Source organism: Hevea brasiliensis, chromosome 14 (genome assembly GCF_030052815.1).
Source record: "Hevea brasiliensis isolate MT/VB/25A 57/8 chromosome 14, ASM3005281v1, whole genome shotgun sequence".
NCBI classification, from domain to species: domain Eukaryota; kingdom Viridiplantae; phylum Streptophyta; class Magnoliopsida; order Malpighiales; family Euphorbiaceae; genus Hevea; species Hevea brasiliensis.
The window spans coordinates 6,442,035-6,458,638 of NC_079506.1; the positions used below are offsets into that span (position 1 = coordinate 6,442,035).

Sequence of the window (16,604 nt, forward strand, 5' to 3'; positions counted from 1 at the left end):
AGAGATAAGAAGGGAGCTGAAAATGTAGTTGCGGACAATTTTAGTAGGTTGAAATTGGATGATGAAGAAATGGATGAAGTCCCTATTGATGAGTTTTTCTTGGATGAATAACTTTTCTCTCTTGTTGCTAAACTACCTTGGTATGCAGACTTGGTGAATTATCTATCTTATGGAGTTTTACCTCTAGGAATGACATGACAATAAAAAAAAAAGTTTTTGCATGATGCAAAATTTTATAGATGGGATGATCCTTTACTCTTTAGGAGATGTTGTGATGGTTTAATAAGAAGATGTATTTCTGATGAGGAGACACAGAGTGTTATGCATCATTGCCATGCTTCTGATTATGGAGGACATTTTGGAATCTCTAAAACAGCTAGTAAAATTTTGCAGGCTGGTTTCTTTTGGCCAAATCTTTTTAAGGATGTGAGGAAATTTGTGTTGGAATGTGATAAATGTCAAAGGAGTGGAAATTTATCAAAAAGAGACCAAATGCCCCTAAATGATATTCTTGAAGTGGAATTATTCGATGTCTGGGGAATAGATTTTATGGGGTCATTTCCTCCTTCATATGGTAATAAATACATTCTAGTTGGAGTTGACTATGTGTCAAAGTGGGTGGAAGCTATTGCAACTCCAACTAATGATGCTAGAGTGGTAGTGAAATTCTTGAAGAAATTTGTTTTGAGTAGATTTGGAGCTCCAAGGGCTGTAATTAGTGATGGGGGTTCACATTTTTGTAATAAGCAATTTGAGAGCTTAATGAGGAAGTATGGTGTAGTGCACAAGATAGCTACCCCATACCACCCTCAAACTTCAGGACAAGTTGAAATTTCTAACAGAGAACTCAAACATATCTTGGAGAAAACAGTGAGCAATTCTCGGAAAGATTGGTCTGTCAAACTAGATGATGCTTTATGGGCATATAGGACTGCTTACAAAACCCCTATAGGAACTACTCCCTTTAGGTTGGTGTATGGTAAGTCTTGTCATTTACCTGTGGAGCTAGAACATAGAGCATATTGGGCCATTCAGACCTTGAATTTTGATCTTAAGCAAGCTGGTAAGAAAAGGCTATTGCAACTTAATGAGCTTGAAGAATTGAGGATGGATGCCTATGAAAGTGCCCATATTTATAAAGAAAGAACTAAAGTTTGGCATGATAAGCATCTTAAGAAAAAGGAATTTAAAGAGGGTGATTCAGTTTGGTTGTTCAACTCAAGATTGAAATTGTTCTTTGGAAAACTTAAATCAAGGTGGACTGGTCCATATAGAGTCTCTAAGGTTTTCCCTTATGGAGCAATTGAAATTTGGAGTGAAAAATCTGGGAATTTTAAGGTCAATGGGCATAGATTGAAACATTACATAACTGGAGACCCAATAAAGGGAGCAAGCTGTTACAAGCTCTCCAATCCCTCACCTCTTTTTAGTGAAATGCATGAAGAGTCCAGCTAAGGACTATAAATTAGCCCTCTTGGGAGGCATCCCTGTAACACCCCCGTTTGTATAGCCTGGCAGATTTCACTGTTCCGGTGACCAGTGCCGGTCCGGACAATTATTGGGATTAGGGCCACACTTAAGACAACTTGAGAAGCCATAAACACAAATAATTAGTAATGTTTAATTAGTTAACTATAAATAAGAAAAACAGAACATAAGAGGTTAAACGAGCCGAGAGTCACAGCGATGAGTGACCTCCTGGAACGAAGTCATTTTAAACTCAAATTTCGAACCGTAAAAAGTGACGCTGCTGTCCTTAGGACCCTTATGAACACAGTGGAAAAGAGAAAATCACGAAAAAGAACTGTTAAGCCAGTCAAATAATTAGGTCAAGGAGCCGGAAGAAATATTGGATTATTTGCAAACCGGGATGAATCGGCGAAGGGCAATTTGGTCAATTGACCCCGAGAGCTGACTCCTGACCTAACTGTCAAATAAAATCGGAGAAAAGAAAATTTCGGAATTGGGAATTAAATTAAAGAATTAAATAGAAGAAAGAGAAAAAAAAAAAAGAAAAGTTAGAAAAGTCAAAGGTGATGACATCATGAATGATGTCATAAAAGATTAATTAAATTATTTTATTAATTTGGGAATTTTGGTCTTCAAAAAGGGATAAGATTAAAGGAAACAAAAGAAAAAAAAAATTAGAAAAAGTCTTCTTCTTCCTTTGGTTGCCGCCCCATCCTTCCCCCATAAACTCTCCATGAAAATCCTTCATTAAGCCTACATCTAAGCTTAAATTCCTTCACCCAAACTACATAACTCCCTTAAATACCTCACTAGACCTTACAATCTCAACTTAAGCACAAGAAAGAAAGAAGAAAAGGAGAGGAAAATTGAAGATTTAGAATCCAAAGCAAAGGTTAGTGTGCTAACTTTCAATTTTCTACTTCAAATGCATGTTTAGGTATTTAAGTGAGCTTAGAACTTGATTAAATGAAACAAATATGGGCAAGGACCATTGCTAAAATTTTGGCCTGGTTGAAGGGAGTATGAATTGCATGAATTAAATGAGTTAAAATAAGTTTAAAAGACTTAATTAGTTGAATGATGATAGTTTGGAATTTTGAATTTATTAATGGCAACAAAGTAGTGAAATTAGGGTTTGAATGCTAGGGTTTGTGAACCAAATTTTGGAGAAATGCTTAAATGATGACTTTGGTCTATTATGAGATGAAAAATGGTCAATAATGACCAAAAGAGATGTGTGGGAATTATTGGAATGAAAACCAAATTCGTAGGTCAAATGGTCATGCTGCTAGCAGCATGACCAAACCTACTTTGAAGGACCAAAACTCAAATTTTACAAGTCCAATTGATATACCACCAATTGGGGATGAAAATAGACATAAAATAGCACAATTTTCATTAAGGAACCATGGCCAAAAACTGACTAAAACTTGGTGAACCAATTGACCAAAGTGAAATGAGAGTAGGCTGCCACTGCACCAAACTGACCAAATGAACAGTTGGTCATAACTCGAGCTAAGTAGGTCAAATTGACCTGAAATTTTAACCGTAATTAAAGAAGATATAGATCTAAAACTTTCATGAAGAACACCAACCCAAATTATGCCATTAACCTAATCAAATCATTGAGCAAAGTTAAACTACTGTACTTGCGAATTGCAGAATTTCCATTTGAGTAGTAATGTTTGAATGGCTATAACTCTCTCTAGAAAACTCGGATTTAGGCGATTCTTGAACCGATGGAAACCTAAGACATAGTAGAACATTTCATATGAAGAAAGTTAGACCAAATTATGAACTTAACTTGATCAAATTACTGACCAAAATTGGATCAAAATCTGCCAGAACCCAAAATCTCAGCATGAACAGTGCACGTGAACAGTAATTTTATTTTGGCCATAACTTGAGCTACAAAACTCCGATTGAGGTGATCCACAAATGAGAATACACTTAAGACAATAAGGAACATTTTCTATGAAGGAAGTTTTGTCAAATTCCAACAGTAAATCGACCAATGGAATAGTGCAACTTCGGAGCACCAAAACCGAAAATTGGCAATTTTGCCAAAATGACCTAAGCTTTGAGAAAATGACCAAAACTAACAAGTTTAATGACCAAAATGTGGTATGTGGGTGAAGTTGGAGTTCCCATACCTATTAAGCCTTAGAAAGTCAATAATTTGATTTGAATAGTGCAGTAAATAGTAACCCGAAACACAAAATTTCGAGAACGTCAAATTTAACACGTTAGAGCTAGGTAAATGTGAAGCTAAATTTATTTGGATTTATTTTAAGTTCTAGTACTGAAACATTGTAAAATTACATATTTCAGTGGAAAAGAATACCGGGACAGAACCCGAGGAGTCGAGTCAAGGCCAACAGGCGACTCGTTTGAGGTTTGTGCACAACGTATACTTTTTAATAATCATCTTTTGCATACTGTTTTGAATAATGTGAAATATTGAATTTATGGCTTCTTATGATGTTTTGATTTAAATTGTGAAAGTTATTGTGTATATTTGAAATGACAATGTTTAGCAAATTGTTAAGATAAGTTTTGAAACCACAGTATCATGACCATATATTTGAACACCTCACTAGCATGACTAGTGGGGGTAATTTGTTTCGAATTTTGATTCCTTATCTGGAGAAGTGTTGAGGTGTGCCAGTAGAAGAGGATGTGAATGGATATCCATATATTTGAGCTAGCTAGCCTTGTGATGTGATTTCTCTTTAGCCTCTGGCTATTGAGATTCTATTTGTTTCGAATGGCGTGATCTAACTGTGGGTTTTATGAAATGTGTTTTGATACTTTGAAATGAACTTGATTTGCATTAAAATTTCATAATTCATGTTTTGTGTTTAATGCTCATGTTTAGTCAAATTTTTGAATAAATGTGATTATGTTCTGCATAAAGATTATTTTAGTATGTTGTGCACCACTGAGTCCTAGTACTCAGCGATAGCTTCTATTCTTTGTCGTGAGATCTGAGAGACTAGAGGAGCGTGAAATTTCTTGAGGTGTAAGGAGTCATCAGCTAGAAGTCTTCGGGTATAATTTATACCATAACTGTAAATATTTCTTTTGATGTATATATATTGCACATAAATATATGGACATGTAAAAATGGGTCTTGAGCAGTTTGTATAAAACGTGTATAAAGTTGTAATGTATATTGCAGTTTGGAATTCTCTTAATGTAAATGTTGTAATGATGTATCTAAATTGTTTTGTTTCAAATGAAATATGAATGAAATGGATTGCGAGTATTTTGATAGTGGATTTGAAATTTGAAAGTTGATAAATGTGTTGAGAAATTGATTGAGATTGAGTTTGAAATTGAAGCAGTTGTTGAGAAAAATTTTTAGAAGTGCTTTTTACAGGTATTCGAAGAACGGTTTTCTCAAAATACAGAGGAAACTCTGTCAAAATTTTTATAAAATTTGCGGAAAACTAAAATGGACCAAAAATATTAACTAGTTTTAATTTTAACTAAATGTTTTAAATACTTATTAGAAAATGCTCACCACTTATCAAAAATAAGAAAATTATTTAAAATCCCTTCTAGGTTACTTAATGAGTTATCGGTAGGTGAAGTGCGGTAGTTCATTAGATATTTTACGGGATCATGTTATGCCTTACAGAGGGGTAAGGTGTGACAATCCCAAGTTCTTTTATTTTCCTTTTGTTGATTTACTTTTATTTATATTGCTTTTGTTTTTATCTTAAATCTCCCCAAATTCAATTTTTGACATTGTTGAATTTTGTCCCTTGTAGATGTATTTCAATGGAGGAAGGTTGGTGAACTGCTTGGGAGTGACTCTTAATCTGAAATTTTGTCCTTCAACTCTCCCAAGATTGATTTATTTTCGCTGCATAACCTGTGCAGGTTTGCTTCTTGGTTCATGAAAAGAAATGAAATTTTCAGCAAAGAAGGGTCTGCAGCACATGGCTTATGTGTCTTTGTGAGGTTGGGTGTGTAACTTTTAAGTATTTGTGCTTATCATGTTAATATGATGGTAAGTGAGTCATTTTTGTAGTTTTGAGCTTATTTGGGTTGTGAGATTCAAGGTGGATATATTGCATTTTCTTAGCATAACTTGGGGAGTCCATTCTCATTTGTGGATAGATGCAACTTTATACAGATTTTATTGAGTCTTAATATGCTAAATGTTGATTTGCAGAATTTGAATTGAAATGGCATGATTCATAAATGTCTCTTATACAGAACTCACTTCTACAAGCTTGCATGATGCAATTTTGATGGATTTTGTATATATTGATGTGTTTTTGGTGACAATTTCTCATGATTTATGCTTCATATAATTATATTTCTTCATTCTAGGGTATTTTTCACACTTGCAAATCATTTTCAATTGTAATCTCAATCTTGTTGAATTGTGCATAAGTAACTGCATAACTTATGCAGTTCTGCATAACCACAATTTTTGTCATTTTTCATCTCTGCTGCAATCTGCATAAGAATGTGCATAGCTTATGCAATTCTGCACAACCTCATGTTTGCCAAATTTCACTTCTACCGAGACTTGCATAAGTGAGTGCATAACTTATGCACTCTTGCATGACCTCAAATTCTGCTTTCCACTTTCTGCCGAAATCTGCATAAGGGAGTGCATAAGTTATGCACTTTCGCATAACCAGCAATTCTGGAAATCCAAAATTTGTCGAGACTTGCATAAGGGAGCGCATAGCTTATGCACTTCCGCATAACCACCAATTCTGGAAATCCAAAATTTGCCGAGACTTGCATAAGGGAGCGCATAGCTTATGCACTTCCGCATGACCAACTTTTCTGGAAACCCAAAATTTGCCGAGACTTGCATAAGGGAGTGCATAAGTTATGCACTTCCGCATAACCACCAATTCTGGAAATCCAAAACCTGCCGAGACTTGCATAAGGGAGTGCACGGCTTATGCACATTTGATGACCACATTTTCTGAACTTCTCTTTCAGCCGAAACCTGCATAAGAGAGTGCATAACTTATGCACACTCATTCTCTCTTTATGCAGTTTTACACAAGTCCTGTGCAAATCAAAAAAATCTTTCGGCACCCACTTTCCCACCTCCCACTTCCCGTCGTTCCTGTTCACGCCCCCCCCCCCCCCAGTCCATTTATCCCGGCATTACTCTTCCTCTTCCTCTCCACTCCTCTTTTCGCCGCCCTTTACCCTAGCACCCTTCTACCTCTTTTACTTTCTCCATCACCTCCTCCATTTCCATCGTCGACAACACCATGGAATCGCCTCCTCATTCCCCTCAAACCTCCCCTCTCCAAGTCTCGCCCTTGGCAATGCGGCCTCCCAACCTCGATTCGCCTCCACAACAAACCCCTCCACCACCTCCCACAGCCACCTATAAGAGGAAAATCTGGTCAAAATCTACCTGACCCATGGCTTCTGCACCACCTCTCACAAAACGCAAAGACCCACCCACCACCCCACTTTCAGAGCCTCCACCCAAAAACCCCAAAACTTCAGCCTCCACACGACAGGGGGCTGGCGTTTCTACCTCTACCCCACAAGCCAAATCACCCTCTTCCAGCAAAAAGCAACCTTCAGCAACAACACAGGTATCCAAACTACCTTGGCCCCTTCCTGATGCAGCTCACAAGGCAGCCTTTAAGAGACTTAAGGACAGGAAGGTGCAACCCACAAGGTACATTTCTGCGGATGCCCTCTAATCAGTTGGTTTATTTGATAATGTTGTTGCCTACCTTGATGGTTTGGGTTGGATGGAATTTGTGCATAAACAAGAACTAGTTTATCCAGCTCTAGTTTTGGAATTTATTTCCTCATTTTCTGCTACTCTGAAATTGCATGAGATAGATTACAAGCCAACTATGAAATTTAGATGTTTGGGGCAAAATAGAGAGCTATCATTAGACCAATTTCATAGCATTTTTGGGTTTGCAATTGATGGACTATTTAGGGTACCATATACAGGGGTAGAGGTAGCAAATAAAGGTGTTTGGAATGCTGCTCAGTTTTGGAGGATTATCACAAACCAACCTCAGAGTTTTTCTGCTGGCAGATCCAAGACCTCTCAAATACTAGACCCTGCACTTAGATTTATCCATAGGCTTATTGCTAGCACTATCTTGGGCAGAGGAACTAGTTCTGGTGCTGTTGGAAAATCTGAATTGTTCATGCTATGGCGTGCTATTCACAAAGTCAAAGTTTCTCCTGGTTACTTCTTTTGTGAGCATGTGTTACATATTGCCACCAAATCCATAGGTGACATAGTCATGGGTGGGCTCATAACTGTTATAGCCAAGCATTTTGGTTTTAATCCGGAAGAGCATCCTCTACCAGCACTTTCAGACACTCTATATTTTGATGCTACACACCTATCCAAAACTGGATTCAGTTTGCCACCTTCTGACACTGCACAACCAGCAGCAGACACAGGACCCACTGCACAACCAGAGGCACAATCTGTCCCACCAGTCCAACAGCATTCTACTGAACCTACACCACCCACTCAGTCTGCACAGGACATCCCAGCAGATTCTGCACAGCCTACACCTTCTGCAGCTGGACCCTCTTCATCCACAGCACCTCCTCCCTTCAACACTAAAGCCTTATTCACCTATCTTGAAAGGCTTAGTGATGATATATATTTTGTAGATAGAAAGCTTGAATCTGGTCTCGAAACCCTCAAGGATCGTCATGATCAACTTTTTGATTTTGTCATGGAAACCAGAGATATAAGCAGAAAGAATTAAAGAGATGATGAAGCAGCTCATGGTTTTTCTGGGAATGCCACCTCCACCTCCATCACCCCCTCCAGAACCACCCCTTCGATCACAGCCAGCTCCATCCAGTCCTTTAACAGCATCTTTGGACAAGGGCAAAACCATAGAATTAGATTAGTCTTTATTTTGATTTTGTTCAAACTTCTAGGAGTTTTTCTTTTTGGATTTGTTGAAACAATTTTAGTTTGTCTTGAATTCTGTTTTCTTAAAGTTCTATTGGATGGCTATTCCATTATTTTTTCATTGATTCTCATTGCCTTTACTGCCCTTTTGTGCATACTTGTCCATACACTGTATATATTTGCATGCTTCTACTGGTGTTTGCACATTTTTCCTTGCTATATCATTATACAGCAGCTTTTGAATATACTGCACAGGCTGTGAAACTCTTTATGCAAATGTTCTGCATAGCCTGTGCAGTCCATTATGCAACTCATGGAGAACTGCACAGCTTATGCACCCTCCTTATGCACCTGTTCTTCACAACATTTTATTCTGCATAACCTGTGCAGCTTCTTATGCATCACCATTATCTCTTGAATTCTCATCTACTCTATACCAGGTAATTCTTTCTTTTTGCTCTTAAATTTCACTATTCCTGGTAATTCCTCTTTGCTTTGAGTTTTGATAATGCACTGCTTGACACATTAAGGATAATGTCCAATTTTGAGTTTGGGGGTGTGCATTTTGATTTTTGCTACATTTTTCACATTTTGAGTATAGGAACATCTCATTCCATTCCATTTACATATATTGTCAATATTTTACATATACATCCATACATACATATACATAACACATTTACACACACATTATACATCACGTAGAAATTGTACACACTGCACACAAATAGATTTCCTCCATTTAGTTAATGCATTGCTCATTTTTAGGAATTATACATCATGCATTAAAATCTTTTGCCAAATCCCTTGAGTATTGAAAAGTTGCCTATGAGAGTGATTTGACTTACCTTTAGTTGGGTTTGTGGATTGAAAGTTTCCTAAGAGGTGCAAAGTTTTGAAGTGTTTATCCCTTGCCTATATCTTCTTAGCCAAAAAGCCACGCAACTAGTCCTTTAGAGATTGGAATGTTTAGAGGGAGTTATTGGATATAAGGTAGTTAAATGATGTCTCACCAATCCTAGAACAAATTTTCTAAACCTTTCAAGGCGAAATACCAGCTTGTACTTGAAAAGAGAGATGATTAGGCATTCTTTGATTTAAACCTTCTCATTTTAAACCTTTTGCCCTTTTCTTAATTAAAATTGACCCTTGCAAACCCCTTTGAGCCTTTTTATATCCCTAATTTTTCTTGAAACCCTTATTGCTACCTAGCTAATGAACCAAACACTCCAACCCCTTTCATGAAAATAATTATTTATAATATTAGGTACATAAAAAAAAAAGAAAAAGAAAAAAAAAAGAAAAGAAAAGAAAAGAAAAAAATACAATAAAAGGGAGAAGAAATGCTTGTCATCTTGTAAAAGTGCTAGTATATGTGCTTTTCACTATTGTTATTCAAATTGAAAGAAATCCACCCAAAGTATTAAAAGAAATGAGTTTGGGGGTGGCATTTTTAGGGACAATCATCAAGAGAAAATGCAAGATACAAGCCTAAAGTATCAAAATGTCCCTCCATTTTTATGTGTTTTGTAAATTATGCTAGCACTTGACAATTCTCATTGCGTATTTCTCTCATCCATATATATATAAAAAAAAAAAAGAGAAAAAGAAAAAAAATAATAAAATAAGAAGTGTACCTTATGTTGTCAAGATTGAAAATATTCTCATGCTTTGAATCCTTTTTACCCATTTTTCTTCTTAGCCTCATTTTGAACCCCATGGCCCCATTACATCCCTAAAAAGACCTTTGATCTCTTGATAGCACTTGCTACATTAGTGGAGATAGGAGTAGGGAATTTGCCTATGGGACTGGAAAATTATACATTCATTCATTTAATTCTATCATTCTATATAGAGACACTTTGACTATTGATTGTCTTAGAATTCCTTCTGAGCATGACTCTCTCTTTTGATTGGTTGGTTTGGAAATTTTGAATGATAATTGACTTGATGGCTAAGCGGTGAAAGCTTGGATAAGCATTAGATTCTTTGTATTTTAAAGGATGGGTATATGGATTGTTGGTATGGCTAATGGTGTGTTAAGTTACTTTAATAGGTGATTTTCATAGCTCTTTGGATAAGGCACCCCTAAGAATTGCATTACATTTTAAAGTTTGCTTGAGGACAAGCAAAAGCTTGAGTTTGGGGGTATTTGATGCATACATTTTGCATAGTCATTTAGGTTTAATTTCATAGCCATTTTATTTGATTATTAGTCTCTTTTAGCTAATTTCATTAGTTATTTAGTTAGTTTTTCATAATTGCCAATTTTGGATTAATTTGTAATTTTTACTTTGTTTTGTTGGAAAAATAGTGTTTTTGAAGGCTAAAAAGAAATTTTACTTTTGAGGAGTGATTTCTACAGCCAAAGATGTTAAAAACAAGTTTCAAAGTTGAAGTATGCATTGGCCAAATTGCGCATAACTTGCCACATAAGCTATGCAGTTCTGCATAAGGAGAAGAAACTGTCCCCACTACCTGCCGAAATCTGCATAAGTTGCCGCATAACTTATGCGGATTCGTGCCTCCCTTATACAACCTCACAGAATTGTGCATAACTTATGCCCTTGGTCATGCAGTTTCGCATAAGAGAGCCAGAAACCAGCCAAAAACTGCATAAGGGACTGCATAACTTATGCAGTCCACTTATGCAGTCCCATAAAGACTTCATTGATGAGCTAGCAGAAGATTCTCTCAGAAAATCACACCTCAAACACACCATTTTAGGGCTCCTTGTCAGAAAAAAAGTTATAAATAGCCCATTTTTCCATTTTAAAGAGAAGGAGGAAAGAGAGGAAGAAAAGGAAAAGGAAGGGGGCAGCAGCTGAAGAGTCAAAATCGTCTCCCACACCATTTCCAACCAGATTTGGAGATTTCTTTCTTTTCTTGCACTTTTCCTACCTTTCTAGTATTGGGTTTCTTAGTTCTTAGCTTAGATTAAAGTTTTATTTCCATATTAACTCAGAATATCTTGTAAATATTATGGATAGTGAGTAGTTTTCATTAGATTCTGGAGTTGAGATGTAATATTTGAGATATTTTATGGATTTTGATTGGGTAATCCATATTTTGTGGTCTTAATGAGTTTTATTCATTTCTTGTGTGCTTAATGACATGCTTAATATAGGATCCCATTAAGTGATGTTCTTAATCCATGGTTGAGGCACCGAAAGGAGAAAGCCTTGTGATAGATAATCAAGAAATTGGACTTAATTAACTTAGATCTAAAAATAGACTAAGGATTAAGAGGATTTACAGATTAATTAAGGAACTTAATGGGTCTTAATTAACTCTAACTTCACGAAAGTAGGATTAGATTGATTAAGGTACTCTTTATCCCACTCGAAAGGGTGTTCAAAGGATTTAAAAATTAATCTCCTTAAAACCCGTAAGTTCCACAAGATTGGATAACCAATTTAAAATCCCAAAATAGCTTGAATATGAACTCCCGAACTCCGGAATCGCCTTTTTATCATTGTTAATTTCTAATTGAATTTAATTGCTTGCCATTTTAAATTTTGCCATATTTCAACTTGCTTATTTTAATTTGATGCAATTTTAGTTTAATTAATACATTGTTGGATAGACTATTAATCTCACACACATAGAATTCACACTTCAATAGCCATCAATTTATTACTTTAATTTCAAAAATAGTCCAAATTAGTTAGAATTTTTATATAAAAAATTCAATCATTAACACAACTCCTCGGGGAACGATATCTTTTCTATATTACTTGTACGACCCGTGCACTTGCGGTTGGGCCATATCACCAAGTCAGAGAATACATAGTTATTTATAATAAAATATATTTATGCCTAAATTAACATAGATCATAATAATATAATAATTAATAAATATAACATTAATTCTTGGGATAGGAACAAAATATATTCATCTTAACAAAAATGAATAACCCCTGAGAAAATTGATAATTAAACATGAGTTTAATATAAAATGAAATCCTCAAAGTACAAAAAGAACAATAGAATTTGACCAATGCAGTTTAAAAAAAATTTATCAATAAATTTTAGCTCAACGATAATACAATCGTTTCAAGAACCATGAAATCTTGAATTCTAATTTTAATTGAAGTCAATAATAATAATAATAATAGAATTTCTACCAAAACAGAACAACCAAATAAACATACTAGAATTGCAATATACCAACATCATATAATTTATTATTATTGCATTTGAAAAGTAGAATACATTATTAAGAGGAGTTTTAGTTTAATTCGCATAAATTGCCTCAAAAATATTTGACTGTAAGTATTAAAAATAATAATAAAAAAAAATCCATTATTCAGATCAGACTTCAAGGTAGCCTTTCTCCTTCAAGCTTTCAATGGTGTCTTCAACGGTAGCCTCTAAAGGAGTGAAGTCCATGCCCAAAGCTTTAGCTTTCTCCTTGGAAACCTCATATTCTGGTACAAAAGGCTTGACATTTTCACATCTGCTATGAAAGAAACAAAAAAAAATTATTAAGTAAACCTTGTCCAAATTCTGCAATTTTACCAGAAAAATTGCTACAAATCATATTAACACCTGGATAGCTATCAAGATTAGCATCACCATCTGTAACAACTTACCTTTCAGGAAGGTGCAATGTAGGGTAAAGTTCATGCACAATCTTCACTATCTCAGAGATGTGTCCAACTTTTCCAACCAAACAGTATCTGCCACTAGCTGAAGTTTTTTCAAATGCTTGAACATGTGCATTAGAAACATCTCTAACGTCAACAAACCTGTCAATGATATCTGGAAATGTTTCCAATCCTGCACATAAAGAAAAGAAACTCATTCACAGGTAGTTTTCACCAGCTACTTAAGCTAAACCAGATTATTTTTTCCCCTTGTGGAAGTTTTGTGGAAAGAATAAATTTAAGAAGAAAAGCAAGCATTCTATAGCGGTGCAAGTGAAATATATGCAAGGGAGTTTATTAAAAACCCAAACCAACCTCAAAAATCAGCTTTTGAAGTGAGAAGGTCTAACATGTTATGAAGAGTACCTTTTATATGGTTCAGAATCATCTCCACAGAGATATTAAGAGTTGGCTGCAAGAGAGGACCAATCACCCATCCTGGATGCATTGTAACCAAGTCAATTCCATTTTCTTTTGCAAATTTCCAGGCAGCATCCTCAGCTAATGTTTTTGAAAGAGCATACCATTGCTGGAAAGAACCAAAAACATTAAGATTAACCCATGAAGAAGAAATTTAGTAGAAAAACTTCTCATACAAACAGATAGTGTTCTTCATCAGAATTTGAGCGGACAGTACCTTGTTTTCCTGATAAAAAGCTGGATCTGCTAACCAAGTCTCATCAACTACCACATCAGAGGCCAGAAGTCCATTGAGCATTACTGTTACGATTGAAGATGTTAAAACCACTCTCTTCACAGAAGGTACTTTTGCACATGACTTGAGAATGTTTAGTGTTCCATTTATTGCAGGTTCAAGAATTTCTGCCTGAAATTTTCAGCGTCAGACTGCTAAAATAAGACACAGTGGGCATAAAAGAACAATTTAAATTCACATGCAGCAACTTTACCTGAGGTTCATTTGTTGAAAAAATGACAGGAGAAGCTGTATGAAATACACCATCACACCCATCAACTACCGCATCAAAAGCTCCTTCTTCCAGTAAATTTGCTTTGAACAAGTGAAGTCTTTCTTTGGCTCCATCAAGAGCACGTAAGTGTGCTGTTTTCTTAGGATCATCTATAGCATGCATAGAAAAAAATTAGCAAACAAGAAGAGAAATAAATATTACAGAAGTTCATTGGTCGAGAGTATCTGTCACACAAGGAAGACAAAAGATGATCACCTGGGTCACGAACAGTGGCTTTAACTGTATAACCACGCTGGAGCAAAAACTTGAGCAGCCATGAAGCTATGTAACCTGAACCTCCTGTTACACACACCACTTTTCCTTCTCCACTCATATTCTGTCTCTAAGAAACTTATTATAGCAAAGATTCTGATTTCAGTTGAAAATCTTGAGGATAATTCATGCCTGTAGGTGTTTACGTGTGGCTTCTATATATAGATAACCAATTTGCATTCTTAGGTCGGCAATGAGCTCTGACTGGACTTCCACATAAGCAATGAGCTAAGATACAATGATTTCAAGGGCACACGCCATGACTTTTCAAGGTGGATGCTAGTTGAGTTATTTTGACCTAAACTGGCTGCCATTAATTCTAACTTGTACCAACTCGTTGCCCAAAGCTTTGTGCTTTATTTATCCACCCAAATTGTCAAATCATGACCCACCCAGCCGAATCTTAGACAATTAGAATTCACATATAATTAGCACAGCCAAATCTGGAAAGAACCAAAAATGGAATAACCCCCAAAGGCCTTACAGGCTTCAAAGGAAGAGAAGAGGGACGAGGTGGGGCATGAGTGCTGCTGCTATACAATATGAATTCATGTCAGTCGTTAGGTCGGTAGGCAGTACCTGTGAATCCCATTAAACCAACGCCTGATATAAATTTATGTATTCACATTCCTTTTGTGAATATTTTTTTTTTCTTGATAATGGGATAATAACCAAGCCTTTCAAATTAATTGGATGGCTATATAATTTTTTTTTCATTTAATTTTATTTAAAACTAATTTTACATTAAAATTCACATAATCCCTAATAAAAAGAGGATCAAATAAGTCCTATACTTCAGTTAAAGGTTAAATAAGTTTAAAATCTTTATAATTAAAGCTAAATAAATCTAATTGTTATTATAAAAATTAACTAATAAGTTTAATATTAAATAATTTTTATTCATCTTATTCTTCAATTTCTTTTTTTCATTTATTTTAATTAAAAATAATAAATAATGTTAATTTTTAAAATTAAAAAGATAATATTTTATTATTAAAGAAATAATATTTTATTAAATGAGAATTTATTTAATCATAATTAAAATATTCAGTTCTTATTTAACTAAAAACTTAATTTCAGACTTGTTTAGCCTTAATTGCAAGTATAAAAACTTATTTCATTATTTCCCCTAACCCTAAATTCTTAATTAAGCAAAAATTATTTGATGGATAATTAAATTACTCATAAATAACAAAAACATGGAATTTATTATAAAGGGCCAATGCAGATTTTGGACTTTTTTTTATTTAATTTATTTTTTTTAGAGAAGATACTTTTCTTTGTTTAATGAAAAAATTAGTTGTCGAAATTCATATTTTAGATTTATCCATGTGATGTGCAATTGCCGACGGAGATTCACTGAAAATGACAACATCGCTAAATAGACTTTTACGACGCGATTTTTTGCGACAACATATTTGACATCGTTGCCAATTTCAACCTTTAGCGACGAAAAGTATGCCGCTTAGTCTGATGATTAGTACTACTAAATGCACTTTTTCTTGTAGATGGTCTTTTTCATATGGGATATTTAGATTAATTATTTTGAAACTTAAACTAATTGCTACAGAGCTCAAAATATTACAATCTAGATTATTTATTTAATTACGAACTTCAAATTTTTGTTCAATCATCTTCTTTAATTAAAAATAAAATAACCGACAAAAGAAAAAAAAAAAGAATGTACTCTGCTTCGCTACAATAAAAATTAGAATTCCCATATCTAATGATGATGGATAATATGCGTAACAAGAGGAAAATTAGAGAATATATTGTTGACTTAGAATGGCTCATATTCATATATTTGTTATACAGGATCCGAGAAGGGGATGTTGTGTGCAAAGGGGTGAATAAGCTTCATAATTTATTGCATTCCCCATAATGTCTTTGTAACACCCCAAAAATTTTAAATTTTATTATTTTATGAGCATTTTTGGTATTTTAATTTTATTTAAATTTTAGGAATTTTTTTGAGATTTTTCGGATTTTAAAAATCAGGTTCGATTTTTCGAAAATATAAACTTTGATGATTTTTAAAAATTAATTTAAAGACCACGTGACAAAACTAAAAATATATTTGGAGTCTACGTATTTTTTTTAGTTTTCTGAAATTTTTTCAAAATTTTTGGACCTCGTTTTCAATCCCGAGGCAGAGTAAAAATTTAAAATTTTGTATCTTGAATCGGACCGGGCAAATCGAACCAGACCGGATTGGACCGGTCAAATCGGACCGGATCGGACCGATCGAATCGGACCTGCCTTTTCCTTTTTCTTCTTTCCTTCTCCGCGCGCGTCGACCTCTCTTCCTTCTCTCTCTCTTTTCTCTCTCCTCTTGCCCCTGCCGCC

At 35.0% G+C, this 16,604-nt stretch overlaps 1 protein-coding gene across 2 annotated transcripts; it reads right to left on the reverse strand.

Annotated features, from left to right (window-relative positions):
- Positions 1-12,527: 12,527 nt before the first annotated feature.
- On the reverse strand, positions 12,528-14,431 carry LOC110659975 (phenylacetaldehyde reductase). 2 transcript variants are annotated; one of them, XM_058134890.1, is made up of 6 exons: positions 14,202-14,431; positions 13,926-14,095; positions 13,655-13,843; positions 13,384-13,546; positions 12,964-13,150; positions 12,528-12,830 (listed from the first exon to the last, which is right to left on the reverse strand). In XM_058134890.1, exons 1-6 carry the CDS (start codon positions 14,317-14,319, stop codon positions 12,683-12,685), a joined length of 975 nt encoding a protein of 324 aa, XP_057990873.1. In that variant the 5' UTR covers positions 14,320-14,431; the 3' UTR covers positions 12,528-12,682. The 2 variants fall into 2 exon arrangements, with proteins under 2 accessions (XP_057990873.1, XP_057990874.1); XM_058134891.1 differs by having other exon boundaries at positions 12,528-12,827; positions 14,202-14,413.
- Between the last annotated feature and the right edge of the window lie 2,173 nt (positions 14,432-16,604).